Here is a 21,743-nt window from a genome sequence, read left to right on the forward strand (position 1 = left end):
GGGGGCACCATAATGGTCTGGGGTGCTTTTTCCTTCAGTGGAACAATGGAGCTTCAGGAGGTGCAGGAGCATCAAGCGCTTTAACTAACATTTATATTTATTAACAAGTTGTCTGTTTTTATTTTGATGCTTTTGATAATTAAAAAAGTTTCTTACAGTGTCACTCTGCTTTAAAACCAACTAACAATTGGAATAAATTATCATAAATCTCTTCAACATATTGTGAAGATCGCTCTTTGCCATCTAGTGGTGAGAGAGAGAATTAGGCTGTGCATGCGGCTTGTATATAGCTGGAATTAAGTATGGGACAGCACAACCAGTTATTAGGTTTAGGGGCAGTTCCTTGCACACATAGGGTCAGGCAGGTTTAGATACCGCCCCCCCCCCCCCCCCCCCTTTTTAATAAATGAAATCATCACTTTAAAACAGAATTTTGTATTTTCTTGCATTATCTTTATCTAATATTAAAATGTGGTTAATGATCTGAAACATTTAAACAAAAAAAATATGCAATAAATAAATATGGACGAAGGGGGATAAAAGACTTTTATTTTACTAATTAATTCTGGTTTTGGCCACAGTAAAACCAGCCTTTTACCATTCTGTGCAAAAATAATTAACATGTGACTTCAATTCCCAGCGCATTTTAACAGTGACAGGACCTAATCATGAAACCATGATAGACCAAGCTACTACCTTCTATGGAGTGTATGGAGGCTGTTGAGCGTCTTTTCTTTGCCTCCTCCTGGGCATGCCTTGTTTCCAAAGCAGACAGTAAGGTAATGCAAATGACTTCAAATTAGGCTAAAACGTTTTCATTTAAGGTTGATCATGACCCAGTGCACGAATGGTCGCGCGCTTGCTCTACCAGCATTTTTTTTTTTAATTTAAGAAACGATTTTGTCAAGTGCGTCAGAGAACCCTTGGTCATTACGGAAGTCAAGCTAATTCCGTGATTAAAATAATTATAAAAATAGGTATCTTAGAGAAACTATGTGATTGACTTCTTATTGTGAAAGTCTTAAACGGAAGTAGTTCTACAAACCTGGTCACTTGACAGTGGTGCAAGATGTCGCTCAGTCTTTCTTTACCGAAGCTGAATCCCAAATGCGCGTCGCTTACCGTCGCATCTTTTTAAACCCAAATCAACTGTTTTGCCATTAACTGGCATGTTACATGTAGTACAAGGCAGGGCGTTTAGAAGGTTTTTATTTTGAAAGAAACACACATGGGATATTTCCAAATTTTTTGGAACAATCCAGATTTTAGAGTGTATAAAATCGGTGTAAATAACAGAAGGCTTTCACTCGGTGACCGAGTAGATGAACTGATTCTGTCAAAAGATAGCCGAAAGAAAGAAAGCGCGTGGCATGATTCATGATTTTAGTGTTCAAAAAGTCAACACACAGATGTGTTCAAATGGAAACGACTGTCAACATCTGTCTCCAGGTCTGCTCGAGCTGAAGGTGAAGCAGGATTTTCGGGGGGCTCTCTATGAGGTGTGCTGGAATAAAATGCTGCGCATTATTGCTTCCGTTAGAGGTTAGGCTTCTTAAATTACACACGCACCTGAGTCAGGAATTTATTTTCTGACCCTTGTTTTCGGTTAGGCATTTGCTGTCTTCTGAAAAGCGACGAGGAGGATGGTCTTTGCTCTACATGTAATTGTCATGTCTTCGGCTTTTTTCAATCCCAGTTTTGCCTTCAGTTCTCACTTCGACACAGGTAAGGGTCAAAGGAGGATTTCCTATTTCTAATAAGAATGTTTATCCGTTCACTGGAGAGCTGCTCGTTATTTATGTGCTTTTTATGATTTGCTTGAGTGATCACTGTTGGTAATATGTCATATATCATATGTACATGCATTTTCTTTCTTAACCAACAGTAGCATCAATAATATACCAGAGTATGTCGTGAAAAAACACAATGATCCTAAACCCTTACAGTCTATATATGGGTGGTTTTTTTCACTGTCATATCATAGCTTGGTGAAAAGAGGGTTAAAAGTTATACCTGCACTGAACCTGCATAATCCTACCTACACATACATCCCTGCAGTTGTTGTGTGCATGCATGTAGTGTATGTCTGTGCTGTGATCAGGGTGTGCGCCTGTAGGCTGACTAATACATTACAGCTATGCATGGTTCTGCTGTTTGAGGTTGCAGTTTTTGGTCCTCATTTGGATGCAGCATTTAATCGTCCCCAGCATGTCAAGTGACGGGATCTTGGCAAAGGTGAGCCCGTGTGCTGCTGCAGTGTTTTGTGACAACTGAGCAGAAAGACAAGCCCTCACACAGGATGGCAGGGCTTGAATTAGAGCAGAATAAATAACTGTGTACAAATGTAAACAGGACTAAGAGAGTCCCTGCACTGGGTGCAGTGTGCTGAGCATACAAATGACAGCACTGAGCACAGTGGCTCTCAAGTTTCAGGCTCTATCTGTCCTCCCCACTCTGGACACTCTCAGTGATCCCTGATCCGTTTCTGTCCAATTATTCCACCCTCTTCTATGTTCCCGTGACTCTCTCCATGTCTTATTTGGTGTCTCTAAGCTCTCTTGTCCTTAAGTCCAAACGTAGCACAAAAAGGGGGCTTCCATTTAAAATGAGGTTATATGTGATTATATGTCTTTCTTTTTGCATTTGCAAAGTTGTAAAATATTACATGAAGAAATTTCTGCCTTCATATACTTGAAAAATAAGTGGTGGGTGCTGATCTGGCCATCCCTGGGAATGTTTAGTGCAATATGATACAAACAAACCAAAAGAGTTCTTTTAATTTGGAAAAATGATAAATAGTTCCCAATTAAATTATGTGTAAAATGCCTGCTAAAGCTCTTGTGGGCCATCTGTAATATTGTTGCATTTGCATTTTTTCCCTACTGGAGAACACAGGTTTGTAAACCATTCCATCAGGATTATTCAGTGAAAAATATTTTCTTTCATCAGCTTGAAGCGGGAGAGCCTCTCTTACAGCTTTACATATATGAAGATTTCAGCTTATATGAGGTGGAAAGGGTGGGGTATGAGTGGGACTGTGAATGTGGCTTGTATATCACTGGAATTAAGTATGGGGTCTGGACTGTCACTCCTGTCAAAATGATCTATATTTCTCATGAGAGGAGGCCCTCACCACCGATCTGATTCCTTTCTAGTAATTGGACTGAGAATCAATGTTGCCTAGGAGATGGAGGGGGTGTGTTTTAGAAGGAACCAATCATTTCTGCAGCCACTGCTAAGGACAGAAAAATGCTAGAGACCCTTAAAGGGGAGGGACATACTCAGAGAGGAATTAGCTGTAGTCGCTGAATATGCTGTTTGCAGATTAATTAAACACACTCTCATTTTGGATCCACTAATTTGAGGGAATGGGGCAGTGAAATGAAACGATAGCCACACATACAAACTACTGGGAGGATGTAAATGTCAGATTCTCCATCATTCCACCATTTGGAGCTTTTCAAACTGACCATTTTAACAGTGTAATCGACTGTGCATGCACACACAAATTCAGCACACCTTCACTCACACAAACACTTGGTTAATTTGACATCAAAGCTAAAATTCAGGCAGCGTTTGAACTGCAGCACCCCTCGAGCCAACCTCCACAGCTGCATTTTGTCCCTATGCCCCGGGCTGTATAAGAACACGGTGTGCTCTACCTCTGCACGCTTTCACGCAAACAGTGACACATGTTCAAAAACACACATCCAGACATGAAAACAACCATGAGGCCAAGTCAACTGTCACATTGGCTGGCATTATATAAGCCATCAGCCAAGACAGACACACCATAGCAGGTTTGAATTCATCAGCCTTCACATGACTGGGTTGGGGTTCGGTCTGAGTGCAGCCAGGGGTAAAGTAGCACCCGGCTGCGCTCAGTAGAGTGTAGCATTCTGCACCAACAACTGCAGCCAACACCTGGCCTACTATTGCTTCAGCACCAAGGAGAGCGCTCCCATCAGGAGCGGTAGCAGATGTACGTGCGCGCTAACGTTTAGACCTGGCTGCATCCTTGATACAGACTAAATCTGCAGCGCATCACTGTCACTGCGAACAGACAATGGATTGATATGGAAGGAAGCACTGATACACCAACAAGCTGACAATGCAGCACTGTGGGAGGCTGTCTTTCAGCACTCACCTCTAATGCCTGGAGGTGGCAGTGGCATCGAGTGTACATGTTATAAATAGTGTCTTGGTGTACACATGTTCCATGCATGTTTCACATTGAGGAAAGCTTTCACGTGACTCACGTGACACATGGACACACTGCTGCAGGCTGTAACCAAGGCGTTGGTGATGCTGAAGGGAAGAGATTTTAAAAATGGTTTCTGTGTTTGCTCTCGAAGCTCCTCCCACTGACTGGGTCAGTACAAGCCAGTCACCGCGGACTATTTGATTATTCATCTCTTCATGTGTAACACCAAGCACTTTGGTTGCATAAGTCTTCCTCTGGGGGAACTAGAATAAGAATGAAGTGGATTTCAGCACTGAAGGGAAACCATCTATGTCTCCTCTGTGTGCTCTCTGTGTGATGATGTGGTGTGCCACAGTTGTTTAAAGCTCTGTGTGTAGTTGTTTAGGGAGGAAATACAGTGTTAAATTTTTCTGTGCACTGTAAATGTCAGATTGCACTGGTGGCAATTTAGCAACATCTCACATAACAAATGAATAGCGCTAGTTCAAAAACAAGGTTGATGTGTAGTCAGTTTTTAGAATTGTGTTATTATAAGATAATGACTAAACAGCTGCTGCTGGAATTTGGGTGTAAAGTGTGCTCATTGTGTGCTAGTGTGTTCACTGCATTTGGGTCAGAATAGGCACATGTTTAATAGAAGCAGACAAACACGGATGTGCACAAGAACCAGCTTAACTCACATTAAATTGTTTTGTACGGGAATATTTGCATTTCAGCTTTTACATTTGCACACAGTCAAATACTATTGGGCATTCACTGCTGTGGTATGCATCACAAGACTCTGGCTGACTCTGTCATATAAAGTGCATATGGTTTGCACATGCATTAAATTTGTGTTTATCAGCCTGAGGCCTAAGTATACAAGTGTGGTGTCATGTGAGTGCGGAGTTGCGCTCTGTCAGGTCTGCATGCAGACAGCGCTGTCACTGATGACAATTTATACAATTCAGTAGCTGTAAAAGTTGTTTGACTCTAATCCTGCCATTTTTTTTACTAGAGTTTAGGAAAAACTGCATTGTATTCTCTGTATTGATAAAGACAAATGTAATTTAAATAGTATTGTTATTTGGTGTAGAGGAATAATCCTCTAAGGTTTTGTTTGACAGCTTTTGCATAGAGGACATACAATAATTTTCTTTCTGATGCATCTTCTTTTGTGTGTAAAGCAATAGTGATGTTAGTTTAATGTTTCTAAAAGGCATTGACTCCTGTTTACATCAATTCTTCATTTCAGTACTTATAGCCTAGAGAGCAGTGAAATAGAAATGGTCAGATCATATCCACAATTGAACTAGATGATTACACCTATATATTTATCAATGCTAAGCCAATAGGAAAACATAACCTGGCCACTTTGTTGAGTCCAGAGCTGTTAGAGCTTAAATGAAATATGAGCTGTGTAGAAATTAAGTATCTTTTATATTCTCTTTCTCTGGCTAACAGGAAGAACTATTACAGTTTGTATCACTAAGCACAAAAACAGGCTTGTATACATACATGTCATAGAGGGGTTCGTGTGGTTACTTCATGATACTCTCTGTCCATTTACCTCAATAAAATCTCCGTACTTGAATATATGGCTGAGTGGAAACACATGCATCACACAATCCTCTGTTTCCCACTCTAGTGGACTCGAGAGGATAAACATATTTTCATCTCATTCATTCATGCAGCTCTCTGTTTGCCAGTTAATGATAAACTGTGAACAGCTTTTGTTCTATTTGTGAAGAACATCAGCTTTGATTCTATCATGCTGCATAATAATTACCCCAAATTAGCAGTTTTCCTTCAAAATCTCAGCCATCAGCACACATTATAAAGTGCAGGGTAAAGGCCAGCAGAGGCTGCTAGTCCCCTCTGCAATGGTCTGTACATAAATCATAATAATGGCTCAAATAAATGAATTATTAATGTTAAATGTTGCAGCTAACACTTTTTCATTCAGTGCCCTGGTCTTGTAATTAGTCTGTCTTAAAAGATCCATCCATTATAAGCAGAGGTGATATTCAAACCCTTTTTTACAGTAGTGTGCCCTTGCCTGGGCTGTAGGCGGATGGACATGGCAGGCCTATAATGCAGATCCATAGTGGTCCTCCTGGGCTCTCACTCCCAGTTAATGACAGTTATCATGGCTCTCTGCAGGCCAGCTCATCCCTCTGCTATCTGCAGTCATGCACAGACAGTGTGACTACAGAACAGCAAAGAGGATGTAAGATGGTGGAGGATACCATATCCTGCCATTAATCATGTCATTCTGCTCCCTCTGCTCGCAACCCTTCCTTAGTCTGACATCTGTGCACATGTGTATTTGTTGCTTTCTCCTCTGTATGTTCCTGTGTTCATCCCTGTGTCATTACAGTCTTGCGATCCTCTAACTTTCTGATTTAACTTTCTGATTTAAAAGCAGCACAGAATGATCATATATTCACAAAGGCAGATCTCTGTTAATCACCTGAAACTGGAATTTTTCAGCTATTGCAATTAAAATGTTTTGATTGGTGATTTGCCTGTCACTGCTTTCAAATGCAGATGCCTCATGTGCATTTTTCTTTCTCTCCGCTATGCGATTTATGTATGAAAGCGAATGGTATTATTGGATGCCACTTGGTACCGCCCAGGCAGGGCAGATGGAGATGCTTGTTTGGCCCTCCAGCATTGTCCTAAATGTAAATTTGGACTGTTTTCTGCTCTCCTGTCCTGTGTGTGTCTCTTTCACAGATTTTCAGCGTTTCCTCTCCGTAGAATTGAGCGACAGTAGAAGTGCATTAAGGGTGTAAAACTGGAAGAAACTAGTCTACTCTTGCATAAGTGGTGACACTTACTGCCACAGTCTAGGACTTGCTGCATTATTTTCAAAGCATACTAATATCAACTTAGTCGTTCGTACCTTTTAGAAATGTTCCTCTGTAAAATATTTCATTGTCATCCAAGATCATTTAAATGTTCTCTTTAATATCAAACGAAGTTGCAAATATTATTTCTTAATATAAGCTTCTGTATAGAAGGAATGGCTGTAACATGCTGTGCTTAGGGCCTTCCTAACACTCACAAAACGCAGTGCTTGGCCACTGACCACACACAGACTTAACACACTATTTATTTAAATTAAAACATGCCCGATCTATTGAATTGCAGCTGAAACTGTATCTCACCCCGCTCTTTCTGGAGACAGTTTGATTGCAGTGGTGTGTAGTCTGGCACGCTGCCCACCCTGCAGGCCCCTTGGTAAAATAAATAAATAAATAAAAGTGAGCGCTACCAGAGAGACCAGCGAGAGACTGAAGCAAAGCGCTAAGCAGAGGTGCACAGCGATGAGACACGGCATCTCGCAGAGGGCGAAGCCCGCAATATTGTTTGTGTGTTAGTGCTCCTCCTCATGGACCTCATTAGTCCAATGTTATTTTATGGCGCTTAGTGCGCCACCTTTACTGGATTTTCTGCGTGGGTGCAAGTTCTTATGTCTGCATGCGAATATGAACACATGGCTCAGCTCTGGCCTTCATATGAGTGTGGGAGGGAGATCTTAATATTCTCACTCTGTCCTGAATAAAATACCTTGTTTGTCCCCTGTGTGTCCCGTTTCTGTCGATTTGGAACAGATTTTTTTTTTAATGCATGATGAACATGAGCACCGTGTAGTTACCCAGAGTTGCATTTAGGCAGCAGTAGATGTTTTTTAGCTGGTGAAGTGGGCCGTATAAGCTGCACAGCAACACAAGGCTCTACCTTATTGGTTTATTTATGATATACTGTTAAAAGCTCAGTGGTTGTGCTTAACACATCGTATCCTCATCCTTTGTATACATGCATGAACACACACACACACAGCCACATGTACATATGCTGAGCTTAGCTTTTCTCTTTACTTCGTGCTGTGGGCCTTGAGCTTTCTACATGTCTATTTTTCTTGCTCACTCTTTATTACTTGGTATCATTGCCCGCGGTATTTCATGGAGCACGGTCAGACAGTAAGATGGTTCATCTTGCTTTCATTACTATTGGTAGACCTTATTCCTGCACTGACACTTTGAGCAGTCAACTGTTTCTGATATAGCCAGTCTGCTGTTTGTATTTCATGGCCATTATGTAGTTTAAAACCTGCATTGTCAGCTCTATGATCGTGAAGGACTCAGCAGATTTTCTTTAGCCACTGCGATGTGACATGTGCACATCAATCCTAAACCTAGTATTAGATTGTTTGACCATCATCTCACAGCACAAGCCAGAAGAAACACTGAAGGTTTCCCACTATTGGGAAGTGCAAAGCAATGCAGATGGCCTCATTCATTCTGTCTTGTTATGCCACTACATTGTTTTTCTCTTTATCCCCCCCGTTATCCTACTGCATCCTTGCCATCATCAGTCTGAATTGTGGGGGTGGCATGGTGGCTCCATCACTCCCCCTCCTGTGTTTCAGGACATTTCTCATCTCTCTTCAGTCCTAAAGACAGCTTTTTAATAAAGTGGGTATGAGCATGGATTTAAGTGCTTTATTTTCATTTTGCTGTGCAGCTGGCGAAGTAATGTGTGCTTTTCTAATATTTATGAAGAACCACGAGTTGTCGCTCAGTTCGCGATTCCTCCAAGAGGAAGTGAGACGGCTTTTCAAATGTTGCACTTTCATATTTATATTTATACCTCGGATTTTCTTCTGGGTGATCATATTTGACTTTCTGGTAAAGAAGGAAGGCTTAATAAAGAATGATCCAAATGACTTAATTTTGGCTAAATATTGAAAAGTATCCTAGAATATGACTGTTAGATTCCCAACTGGGAAGAGGGAAGCTAAAAAGGGAGTCTGCAGTCCCCTATTTACTGACCCAATTTGAAACTCCTCTTTGGCAGAGTCCTGGTGGTGAAGGGATATGCAAAGAAGTACAGACACCACTTGCATTTGGGGATTCCCCAAACTCTGTGTGTGTCCTAAAATCTCCACCTTGCCAATCATGCACTTATACATACTTATAAGTTAGCAACTTGCACTCCATTGTTCAGGTAAAGGTGGTTTGACATTGTGAAAAAACTTACCTCTACTGTCAGTATTTGGAATTTTCCTTTAATTGATTCCCAAAGCTTATAGAAAGGGTAGTAGTTTTTTATTTATATTTATTTGTTGTTTTATTTATTTGTTTTTTACTAAAATGTTACAGAAACTTGATCCTACAGTTAGTTGGTCGATTGTTTGCCCTGAACCCAGACCAGAGTTTCAGGCATACAGCAGAATTTCTTGAAAACAAACAAATAAACAAACCACAATATTTATTTGAGGAATTGCTGTGTAAAAACCTCCAGTAGTACATAGCTCACCATCCAGCAAACCTTGGACTTCCTGGATATTTCATGGTCTCTCTAGTACTGTCTCGCTAGTTTTATGTACATAGACTGTACATAAAAGATGGATGTAGCCTCTAGCTCTGGTTGCAAAAATAAATCTAGTATTGTGAGTTAGTATCTCATGAGTCCAATGGCTTGACCACTAGTTCCAAGTCTTATTTAAAACAACATAATATTCATTTTTTCCAAATTTTAGTAGAGTAATTTTTTTAGAGCATAACTTCTCATAAAGTAGGACACACTGTAGAGCCAGGCTGACATGTTGCTACATACTGTACAGAACCATGCAGTGCCTTTCATTTCGCATTCGGATTGCAGAACCCACATTTCCAAACTCAAGGCTTCAAAAGAGGAGCCTGCATAAAAGAGTTTAGGATTTGTATGTCCATAGAAATGCTGATCTTCATTCTGATTGCCTTGTGCAGCATCATTAGTGAATACTAGATACTGCATCCCAGTATCTAGTAAGGAGAGAACTGTTGGAATTCAATATACATGTGAACCTTATTTTTGCAAACAGAAGTCCCAGTTGCAACTGTGAAAGGAAAAGAAATCTCCTGTCTCAAAGCTGTGTATGAAGCTGGCATTTAGCTTCTCTGAAACTGCAAAATTAGTTAGTTAGTAACAGTTGTCAGTGACATCAGCTCTAGTGAACTAAATATATATATTGTGGGACTGGGGACTGTAACCAACTGTTTATTGATCAGCTCCTGGGCTTGTACACGATGACAGGCAACTAATAGTCTTCTTTAGAAGTGACAACATGTGTATGTCTGTTTTATGTTGTGTCCTTCAGTGGGCTCTGAGTCACCGTGCCCTCTGATTCAGCATGTATCATTGCTGTTTCTGGCACCATCTGCACAGCATGGTTCCTCCCCACTCCCTCCTCCTTCCCCACATTCATCCATCAATCCAGCCCTGCCGGCACCTAAATTGTGCAGCAGTAACTTAACGCAAAATGCTAACTCTTATTCTTTTTAATATCACTTGACATTTTCATGTTGCTTTTAGAATATTTTATTGCATTTTTCTTGCATTCTAATGCACCCAACATTTTATTCCTATTTGATATAATGGGTTGTGTTTGTTGTTTTGTAATGAGGAGACAGCAGGAAATTCTGTGCAAAAGGATTGAGTAATGAATCAGTGCATGTACATATGTTTTAGTATACAGTGTAATCCTTTGGAGTAACTGTTGAGCAGATACAAATTCTGCCATAAATGTGAGAATAACAGGTGAAATGTTTAATATTGTGTTACAGAGGGAAAGATTGCATGTTTCCTTTACTTTTATGGTTTGCTTCTTGATACTTAAAACATTAGAAGGCTTGAAAAGATGGCATTTTAAGGATCATCCCCTATTTCCCTATCAGCCCCCTCACAGGCTGTGTGTTGTGGTATGTGGTGGATCTAGAAAGGGCGCTGCTTTGTTTAGTTTCATAATCACCTTCTTTTCCACTTCACAAGCTCTCACATAGTGAGACACACAGACACACACACCCTCTCTCAGCGGGCAAGGCATCAGCAAAAAGGAAGGGTCATGAGGTTTACCGCACTGTAAAAGCCAATCAACTAATATGTGTTGGCCATCAGGACGTTACCATGGTGATGTGTTGGCGGGTCAGTGCCCACACATATACACTCATGCACTGCAATTCTCAAAGCAGGCTTTACATAGGAACCCTGCCTGTTTGCACTGTCCACTTCCATGTATATGTAAATGGAGGGTATACAGGGCTTTGTGGCCATGACCTCAGGGTTAAACTTTGGTTGGAGTAGTTCTGTTTGGGTTGCAAAAGCTGTCAGAGCCGGAAGAGGATGCTCCCTGCAGCCGAATGGGTCTGGACTGCTGGGTCTTAGTCATGGAGCTGTTAAAAACCCAGGTACAAGAATCACAGACCACAGCAATCCCAGTCAGCACTGGAGTATGCTTTTGTGTGTTAACATCACAGTTGTAAAGTAATAAAGGAAAATGGATGGAATACAGTTAAATACAGTTCTGCTCCTTTTCTTGAACCAGCTGATGAATTCATCATTTACATATAAAGAAAAGCTACAGGGTTACTGTAAATAAACTACTGTAGATAAAATTATAAAGCCATTTAAAGCAATGCATTATCAGTGACTACAACATCTAATCCTTTTACTGAATATATAATATCTCTCTATATATAATCTAACTATAATCCTTAATTTAGGTTGTGTGCTTATATAATTTATATTTTTATGATAAGTTAAGTTTTTTCAGCCTCAGTAGGAAATTCACTATTTGAAAACGTTATTCTGAGTCACATCATAATGATGTCACCACGGTCAGTTTAATAAAACTTTCTAATGCAGAGACATTAGAAAGACAGACTCTGAAAGACATTTATTCATCTATTGCAAGGAATAAAAATCTTATCATTACAGCGTCTGTAAACCTGAAGGTTATCACCAAAATCTGAGAATTGCTCTTTAATACAGAAAATCTCTAGTTAAGAAAATGCAAGCAAGGTGCTCTTTAAGAAATTGGAAATTATAATTATTATGGACAGAGGAAATAACATACATGTACAACACAGTATAATATTGGCATGTTTTGTCCTCTGATCAGTAGTTTGAACTGAAGGTGTATAAAGTTTTGTTGCTGTGTGTCTGTGTAGATGTCATGAAGAAAGATTTTTAAAAAAGAAGAAGAAAGTAAAAAATTATTGAATAAATGTCTTGAGCTATGTGGAAAGAATACTGCTAATTCATGCCTGCATGTTTGCATCTGTTCCAAGCCTTCTTTCACAGACTCTCTGTCTCTCTTCCTCTGTCTCTCCTTCTTCCTTTGTCTCTTCCATCTGTGCTGGCAGCAGGTTTAACGCTGTAAATCAGCTTATGTAGATGCGCCAAACTCTGACATCTGGCCCCTCTGGCCTTTTCTAAGTTACTACAGGCTGAAAGACAAACTGACACATGTGTGCTGCATATATGCATACAGGAACAACACAGCAGATTGTGGCCACATACAAACCAAAAGAAAACATTTTGCCGTGGTTTAATGGAAATCAATTACTTACAACTAATTAATTTTTAGTTGTACTTTAGTTCCAAACACTCCTTTGAGAGCAGTTTGGGCGGTATTGAAGAAGTCGCAAAGTGCATTAAAAGTACACAGTCAGCATTTTCATCATCGTTTTTTACACTGAAATAGAATGAGCCATTACTCCTACTCTGCTGCCGCTTTATTCATTTATTTAGCAGTAATTGTTTTGGTGGGCGGTTTAAAACTTTCAGCTTCTATGACTCAGAGTACATCGTAACCACTGTAATTAATCTACGGCAGCCTGCTTTCTACACAGTCTATGGAGATGAATATGAAACTGAAGAAGAAATGCTAATGAGGAGTCATGCTTCTTTCATCAGGCTTGCCCATAAACATTCACAAATCACCTCTATCTGCACTTTGGTTTTAATTTCCTGTATGACTACAGTTTACCATCTGATCTCTGGTTCCATGCTTTTAACACTCGCTTTATCTTCTGATGTTGCAGATGGCGCTCCACTGAGCGAGCTGTCTTGGCCTTCATCTCTGGCAGTGGTAGCTGTCTCCTTTTCTGGCCTCTTCACCTTCATCTTCCTCATGCTGGCTTGCCTCTGCTGCAAGAAGGGAGACATTGGCTTCAAGGTGAGCTCCCTGCTGCCCCCAACTGGACGTAGTGAGAGTAACACAAACTCTATGGAGTCAGTAGATGTCCAGGGAATATGATGATCTGCGAGTTAGCCGAGTAATAAAAAAAAGAAAGGAAGTGGGGGAAAAAAAGGAAACTTGCTTTTATATCTGCTGAAGTTTGTTAGATTTTATGCATTTAAAATAACACACTGCTAGTGTCCACACACACGGACACACATGGAATCCATTCTAAAGGAAGGGAAACATGAAGAAAATGCTTAGATAAGCCAAATGACAAAAGAACTAGGCTCAAAATCTGTGGTTGATGAACTAATGAATCCAAATTTGAAATTTTGGTTCACATCACTGTCAGTATATATGAAGAGGGTCAGGAGAAAGGTACAACACTGATTGTGTACAGCCATCAGTAAAACTTGGTGGAGACCCTTCAGCCAGGGGTTTGCGGGATCTTGTCAAAATTGATGCAATTCCGAACACAAAGATTTTGATCCAGCATGCATGCAATGCTGTCTAGAAAGCATTCGATTGACAGCAGCTTTGTTTTTCAGCATGTCAGTTACGTACTACCCATGCAGTAAAAGCATACCTGGGTAGAAAAACAGCCAGTGGAACGCTACCCATCATGGAACACAAGGCAGCCAGTGCCTAAAGGATAGCTTTGAATGTACTTTAAGAAGCCTGTATTCTCTGCATTATTGTAGGGTCTTTGCCTTACAATGTAAAGCCCCTTGAGGCAACTGTTGTGATATGGTGCTATATAATACCACTGAATTGAACTGAATTTTTCCTGAAAAAAACTGTGATGACGAGTAAAATGGTCCTAACAATTATTGACTTCCAAGCTTGTTAGAATTTATACAAACTGTGTTTTTGCCTTACATCTATGTTGGCATGTGTGTAAACAAATTATTGTTCCTGTTTCCCTTTTTCCTCAAAAAAAAGGGTTTAATTAATTGAAGTGAATGTCTCTCTCTTTCTGCATCAGTAAAGCACACCTTAAGTGTTTTAGTCTTGCTAATGACTATTGTCTGATTGTATGAAAGTGGAAGACTTACCAATTCCACACTGGCACACATTGTCTGTGTGTTGCCTTTGGCTGCCAGCATGACTCAGTCATGCTGTGTCAAACATCAGCGCTGAACTGAGCAGCTGATGAGGGCTAACAGTGACTGACACAGGCAGGGGGCATATGGAAAGAAGGAGAGAGGGAGGAGTAACTCTCGAGTCGCTGTCGTGCCTGCTTCTTGCCATTACTAGTTTCTTATGAGCATGCTGTTTGTTTTATGGAAGAAGTGTTGCAATATGTTTTCATTTTGTCTATGTATATTTGTCTGTAACTGTTTTTAGCTAAAGACACTGTTGTCCAGCCCTGACTGGACAACAGTGTCTTTATTTGTAATTACTTGAGCAAATTCAATTACAGTATTCAAATGGGAGGATGAAACCTGTGTTCGACATTGCTGTTGTTGATTAGATAGCTGTAGAAAGCAGAGGACAGTGCAGGAGTGGGGATTAGAGCCGAGCTGCTTGTTCCTTGTGTATGTACTATATGTGATGAGAATCAATGGGAACTGCCTCTAGTAGGTACATGCTGCAGGGACAACAGTGTCACTAATGAGCACTGCATAGAGAGGTACCTTTAACAACTGCAGAACTTTTCCTATTAGTGGATAAGTGTGTTTATGTGTGTGTTTGTGTGTGTGGCAGTCTGTCTCTCCCATGCCAGATCGCCTCAGCCTCATTATGTGAAAACATAGTTTAATAACCAGCAGGAATAGCGGAAGCCTCAGTCTGTGTCTACTTTTCACTGGCCCTAATGACACAAAGATGGCTTAAGCTGCTAAAACACCATCATACAATAGTTGATTTGTTTTTCTTGACAAAGCAAAGCTTCGTCTTTCAGCCGGGTTGATAAACCAGTATAGAACTATTGATTCCTGCAGGGATATTGTCTTCCAGCACCATGTCATCAGAGTTCAGGATGGAAATAGGGCTACTAAACAGCCGTCCTAACGAGTCAGTGTCTTGCACAAGGACATGACAGACACTGCATATGAAGACAAGCCAAGTTCTTGTTAAGGGAGATATATTTCGATTTTAGAGCGCAGATGTTTTCAAATATTTATCTCTGTTTCTTAGGTTAACACCAGGTATCACATCATGATTAAGCGGTCCCCCTGTCTGTCCCTCTCAACAACTCGCTTGTAAGGTGTGCAGTGTTGTGGGACTGCAGAGCTGCACTGTTGCACCGTCCAAAAAGCTTCATTATTCCTCTTCATTGCAGTGTTCTTACTGGTGCATGTAGTGCGAGGCTGGGTATTAAGTGCTTTCTAAACTGAAGGCTCTCAGGGGAGCTGTGCAATGCTCACTCACAGCCAGGTGCTCGCTTTCACACTTCACTCTGAGGAGAGTGGCAGATGGTTCTGCTCAATGAGAAAGACACACACATTCCTATGTACATATTAGTGTTTTATAACACATGTTGAATAACACACACACACACACACACACACACACACACACACACACACAGCCATTCAAATATTCAACCTGCAGCTTAATATCATCCTTTCTAATTTCTTCCAGCTCTCTCTATACTGTTTCTTTACATCAGTGGTTATTAACCTTTCAGAGGTTGCTGTTAGGCTGAAACTGCTGGAGAAAAAGCTCTGAACAATAAATTAATGGAACACACGTGAGACTCTTGCTTTATTCAGTTATTTTTACATATCCTGATGAAACCAATTTTTCCTATTATATATATTAGATTACAGTTTTTCTACTTTACTGTTTATTTACTGTTGTTTGTTTGGTTGTTTTTTTTCACTCAGTATTTTTAGCAATTGTATCAATAATGGTGGTCCTTATTTGTAAATTACCAAACAATAAATTCTACCTACTGGGTGAATGAACACAATGCATATTTTGAAACTATATGCATGCAGCAGAAGGTGAGGAGAGGCAACTACATGTAAACGGCAGTGCAGGATTTGTCATTTGCAAGTGCTAAGTGTTCCTACTGGCCAGTAAAAGACAAGTAGTCCATAGAGATCTGCCTCTTGGTTTAATATCAGCAGTATTTATGCATACATTTTGGGAGAGAGCATGGACAAGCTACAGCAGCTGAAGTGCAAGGACACTGCAGCAGACCAGAGAGTCCATTTTTAGGATGAAGTATAAGTGGCAGAGTGGAAGATATGGGATATGGTGTATAGCAAATGGAAAGAGAGGATCATCATCTTCCATGAGTTTTGCCTCTTGGAGGAGGGGATTAGCATTTTGTTTGTTTGCTTGTTTTTTATAGCTGATTATATTCGCTTCCTTTTCCTCCTAATGTGCTATAGTGGCTCAGTGTACACTGTGTGAATAGCTTTTTTGTGTGTAGTGTGCAATACAGACTGCGTCGCATAAAACTGTGCAGACGGAAACACCAGGGAAAACTGAGATCATTCAAACACTGTAGTGGCAGATGTAATAGCACAGTTTAAATCTCACAGCTATCAGAACACAGTTGTTTCCCATGAGGCCTGTTAGTGCGAATCCTGATGTAATTTTCAAAGTTAAATCTATTAGAACAAGTCTCTATGAGATAAAATGTACTCAACAACAAAGTTTCTTTCTCTGTGAATAAAAAACAAAACAAAACCTGAAAATAAGAATTATGTTTCTGATGTTCAGCTGTGTAAGAAAGTAAATACACTGGAGGGAGGAAATAAAGACAGGCTTTGTGTATACGGTTTGAATAGTGGCATGCATTTATGTGTTCCCCCACAGCGTCCCACACAATGCACCCTACAATGTACATGACTAATGTATATGGGTAGGTGGAAGTGCCTCAGTGCATTTGAATGTCTTCACAGTTGAACCATTGTCTCCCACTATTTCAGTGGAAGGACGACTGTGAGTGGATGACTAATCCCAGCGTGTTTCTTTGCGCCAGGAGTTTGAAAACACAGAGGGAGAGGAGTACCAGGCAGATCTCTCCGCCCTGGCCTCGCCTTCCTCCCAGAATGGCCCCGAGGTTTACATCCTTCCACTCACCGAGGTCTCCCTGCCTGTCTCCAAACAACCTGGCAGATCCAGTAAGAAACTGCACAACAGCATACACAAATAACACTTCTAGGTGATGTATTGGAGTATTTGAACTATTAACTTGGGTTTGCTTGGTGTTTTTTTTTTCAGTCCTCTTGACCTCCATTACTTCTTTTAAGCCATTCTAAGAGATGTCACAAAGGCTACATTTCTCAAGTGGACTGTGGAACATCTCACTGGTTTTATTCGTGTAGAAGATATGAACTGAGCTAATTCTGCCAAGCTCAGTTGGCCTTCTTCATTTTTAGTCTTTTATTTGTTTCTTCTCCCTTACCCTGTGTCTCACTAAAAGAGCGATATGTAACTACTGTGCAACATATATAGAAATTGACCTGCTGCATAATTTCGCAAATGTAAAAAAAGGATCTGACCTAACCCCATTGCATGAGACTGCTACAGCAGTGTTTTCAACCCTCATCCTGCCAACATATTTAACATACATGGACTGATGTGACGAACAAACAAAGACGAAAAAAACCCAACAAAAAACAAAAACCCTGCAATTTACTCCAAGAGGCAAATATAATAGCAAAATAATGATAATATCACACCTTATTGCTACTCAAAGCATTATTAGTTATATAAACAGTCACTGCCCAGAGCTCATAACCATACGAGAATGTAGGAACTTACACTGACCATTAAACTGATAGATTCACTAATATGCTCAGTGCCTGCAAAGAATTCTCCTATCTGTCAGTCTCCTCCTTCACTCTCCCTTCATTCGTGTACAAACACTAAGATACCTTAAACTGCTGCACTTGGGGCAGCCGCTTGTTCTGAAGTGGAGTGGGCATTCCACCCTTTTCCAGCTGAGAACTATGGCCTTAGACTTGGAGCTTCTAATTCTCATCCCAGCCATTTCACACTTGGCTGCAAACAGGCCAAGAACAAACTCAAAGGTGATGGCTCAATGAAGCCAGCAAAACCACATCATTTGCGAAAAACAGAAACGAGATCCTGAGACTACTGAACCTGCTGACACCCTCCACCCCCCGGCTGCACCCAGAAATTCTGTCCATGAACAGAATCGACCAACACCCACTGAAGCAAGTCTGACTTATTGCTGGAAATGTAAACCGACTCTAACTTCAGTTTAACAGAGACTGGAACTAGCAAAAAACAAACACAAAATCCAGGCAGTTACACTGTAGCACCCAATTAGCCTCATGCTTTGCTCAGGGCATGTTGGCATGTGACAGGGGAAGCAAACAGTTTCTGCTTTCAGCAGCAAAGGTAACACCTTTTAGATTGTCCAGCCTAGCATTTGACAGTCACATCAGCAGATGGAGTTTTGCCCAGGGGGGGGGTCATTGCTGCTCAGATTGAGGCTTGCAATGCAACAGTATCAGCCCTCCTTTTCATATGTGGCAGGACCAGGGCATCTATCTGTCTCAGGTAGACATGTAGACGGCGATGTCTCCAATGTTCTGATAAGATTCCATCTGGCAATGACATCTGAGTTTTTCTTCTTTAAAATCACTGCTAGAGTGCCTCCGCCTCTGTGAAAACTGTGTGATACTCCCATTTGAGACTCATGGCAAACATTGACTAAATAAATAGTTCTATTTAAAAAAAAACAAAAAACTGCTTAGGTGTAATTGGGGTCTCCTGAGACCCCAGAACATATGTATTTTTAAAAAACACTAATTAAAGCAAAAAAGGGAAAACAGGGGCGTGGAATCATTAGGAACAAATTGCCTAAAAAAGTCATGAAAATACGAGAAAAAGTGAGATATGTCAAAGATTATGCTCTGTGATCTGCATGGAACCCAGGCAATGAGATGAGGGTTAAATCCATGTTCCAGCTCATGAATGCGGTTTGTTTTTTTCTGTTTTTATCATCTTATTTTAGAACAGTGTTTCATGTTATTTTGGTATTTTTAGTTGATAATTCTATATTTGTGTTATTTCACGACATTCTACCTCAGACGCGGGATGTTCAAGTGCGGTTTCGCCTTGATGTGACGTGTATATATTTGTCGATCTCAGTGCAAGTCAGATCCTGGGTGCTCAAAGTGCCTCACCCTGTATGACTCACTGGCTGTGTGCGCTGCACTGTGCTCAGCTAGAAGGGAGGTGAGTTGCTGCTCAGCGTCCCAGGATGTAAGCGTCAGCAATGATTGGACAAGGCAGCCTCAGGCTCACAGCCAATCACTATTCTCGCCTCTTTCCCCCATAGCTACTGCTGTATGATTGGTCCAGGTGTTGCAGGGTGAGGAATGGGTAAATGGCGAAAGGCGAGATCGTGAAAAGAGTGATATTGACTCCTTCCAGTGATTCAGAGGGAGAACACTCTATGACTCATTCCTCTTTATAAATAGTTGAACCTTTTGTACTATTGGATTTACTTTTTTACATGTATATTTCACACAATTAAGCACTGAAGATACACAGAATGTATATTTCCTTTAAAGTTGATATTTTCGGTTTTTCTGAATATATGTTTTACATTTGTTGTTACCCATACATAATCATCAGAAGCTCCTTCACGTGTCATAAACTGCCTACCCTCACACTAGCATGCATGGGGTGAATGAATTATCCTCACTACTGGTAAGAAAATACCATCTGAGAGGTCTTCTTTTCCACTTGTTGCTCTAATCTTTTGTCTAACAGATCATGTCAAACTTTCAGACTCCCTATAGAAGCTCAAAGCTGACTCAAAGTCCATGTTTAAAGTGTTAGCATGTATTTTCAGTTGCATCTTTTCAAGAAATGCCAATAGTAGGACAAGAATGCACACTCACGCTCATAAATTCCACATTTGGAATAATATGACTTCTTAATTTCTCTCTCTCTGTCGCTCTGTCGAGCAGGGGTAGTGGAGGCTTGGAGGCTGGGGTGGAGAAGTGTTGTTCTGTTATCACTGTGACACAACCTCTGTCCAGCGATCCAGTGGAGAATGGGCCTTGTGTGCCACTTTTGTGTGTGTGTGTGTGTCTGCAAGTGTGTGTTTGGTGCACTGGGTACCAGGAGACACTGTGAATGTGTGTGTGAGTGAGCGAACCAAACAATGGGCCTGTTTTAAACCGGCTGGGCAGTGGGGGAGCATAAGGCCTGGCTAAAACGTCCATGGAACGCGCAAGCGGAGGACTGGCATTATGAGGAGAATACAGTGAGGGGTCTGTGACAGAATGAGGAAAGACAGGGGAAGGGTGGTGGCATGCACCAGGACCTAAGAGCAGAGAGATAGGGGTGGTGAATGCGTATGACAGAGGTCTTTTTTTGTGGACAGAGCAGTGTTTGTGTCATGTTTGGCTGAGGAATGCTGCTGTCCTGGGTGATAGGGGGGCATTATGGGGGCCTTATGTCACTCCTGGGTGTCTTGAAGCTGCACATAGAGGTGGCGTGTCAAACGGCACACAACCAACATACATGACAGTCACATCAGGCGGGATACATGACCAGAAGCCAGGGCAGAAATCTCATCTCATCTTTTTTTTTTTTGTTCAGTAGATCGGACTTAAAGATTGTCTGCTCTTCTGTGTACTGTAGCTGGAAGCCTATATAGGAAGCAGGGATTTCGGCCTTTGCTCGACAGCTGGAGAGCTTTAGATGAGGACAGTATGTGTTTTTCTATGTGTCCCAGTTGGAGGATGAGCTCGGTGGAGACGGGGAGAGGCAACGCGGTGAGCTTGTTCAGCTGTGCAAGGGCTCGGAGGGTTAAATCCTGCCGAGGCGCTCACACACACACTGTGACCGTGGGCTCCTTCTCACATACACACAATGAGGCTAAGTTGCCTGGGGCTGGGGCCGGGGCCACGGGCTCTTGGTTCTCACACTCTGAACCAGTACTTCATCTCAGCCTGGGACTCGGACTCAGTCGCTGTGACGGTGCTCAGAGTGGCTGGCCGCTCCGCTGCTCCATCATCATCGTCCTTTTCAACATCTTCATACTTAAAATATGAAGATCCATGGAGGTATTTGATTTTGTGCATAAGATGGATGATTTGTAGAATTATGGTGTTGCTGCAATTTGTGTCGTGACAAAAAAATTCTTTGTTCTTAAAGGACACTTTAATTTATATGGAAAGTAAAACATTTATTTGGCTTCAGGCAAGCTTCTCTTCAGTAAATGTGACATTTTATTTAGGAAATGTATTCTTTTGCTCAGAGAGGTTTCTGTATTTTTGCCTTATCTGTGTTTTCAGTTTTCTTTTTCTCTGCTGTGGAGCTCAGCTTCTTTTTGTTTCTGCAGAGAGCATTCTTAACTTTCGATTTTTCTCGTTTACCTCGTTCAGTGCGTTGAAAATTGTTCTTGTAAGATTCCTTTTCTTTTAGTCACTTCCTTGATGCTAAAGCCGTCATTTTCTTCCTGTCTGAGAGTAATCTTACTGTATGTCTTTCTTATTGCTCTTTTCCAGTCCAACTGCTGAAATCATCAGACCTTGGACGCCACAGTCTGCTCTATCTGAAGGAGATTGGAAATGGCTGGTTTGGCAAGGTAAA

At 41.1% G+C, this 21,743-nt stretch overlaps 1 protein-coding gene across 5 annotated transcripts in view; it reads left to right on the forward strand.

Annotated features, from left to right (window-relative positions):
* The first annotated feature begins 1,051 nt into the window (after nucleotides 1-1,051).
* LOC147332710 (serine/threonine-protein kinase LMTK1-like) overlaps nucleotides 1,052-21,743 on the forward strand; it is a 29,996-nt gene continuing 9,304 nt past the window's right edge. The window contains exons 1-5 of one of the 5 annotated variants that reach the window (XM_086289379.1): nucleotides 1,052-1,499; nucleotides 1,611-1,725; nucleotides 13,060-13,193; nucleotides 17,140-17,281; nucleotides 21,659-21,738. In XM_086289379.1, coding sequence (XP_086145505.1) covers nucleotides 1,644-1,725; nucleotides 13,060-13,193; nucleotides 17,140-17,281; nucleotides 21,659-21,738 — 438 coding nt within the window. In that variant the 5' untranslated portion in view covers nucleotides 1,052-1,499; nucleotides 1,611-1,643. Of the gene's footprint in view, nucleotides 1,726-13,059; nucleotides 13,194-17,139; nucleotides 17,282-20,587; nucleotides 21,215-21,658; nucleotides 21,739-21,743 lie in introns of those variants that run through there. The other 4 variants (XM_086289377.1, XM_086289375.1, XM_086289376.1 and 1 more) reach the window with 4 other exon arrangements.

The sequence above is a fragment of the Aulonocara sp. 'chitande type north' Nkhata Bay genome, linkage group LG4, assembly GCF_057382095.1.
Source record: "Aulonocara sp. 'chitande type north' Nkhata Bay isolate Kocher_YH1m ecotype deep benthic linkage group LG4, A_spYH_male_GT1.1, whole genome shotgun sequence".
NCBI classification, from domain to species: domain Eukaryota; kingdom Metazoa; phylum Chordata; class Actinopteri; order Cichliformes; family Cichlidae; genus Aulonocara; species Aulonocara sp. 'chitande type north' Nkhata Bay.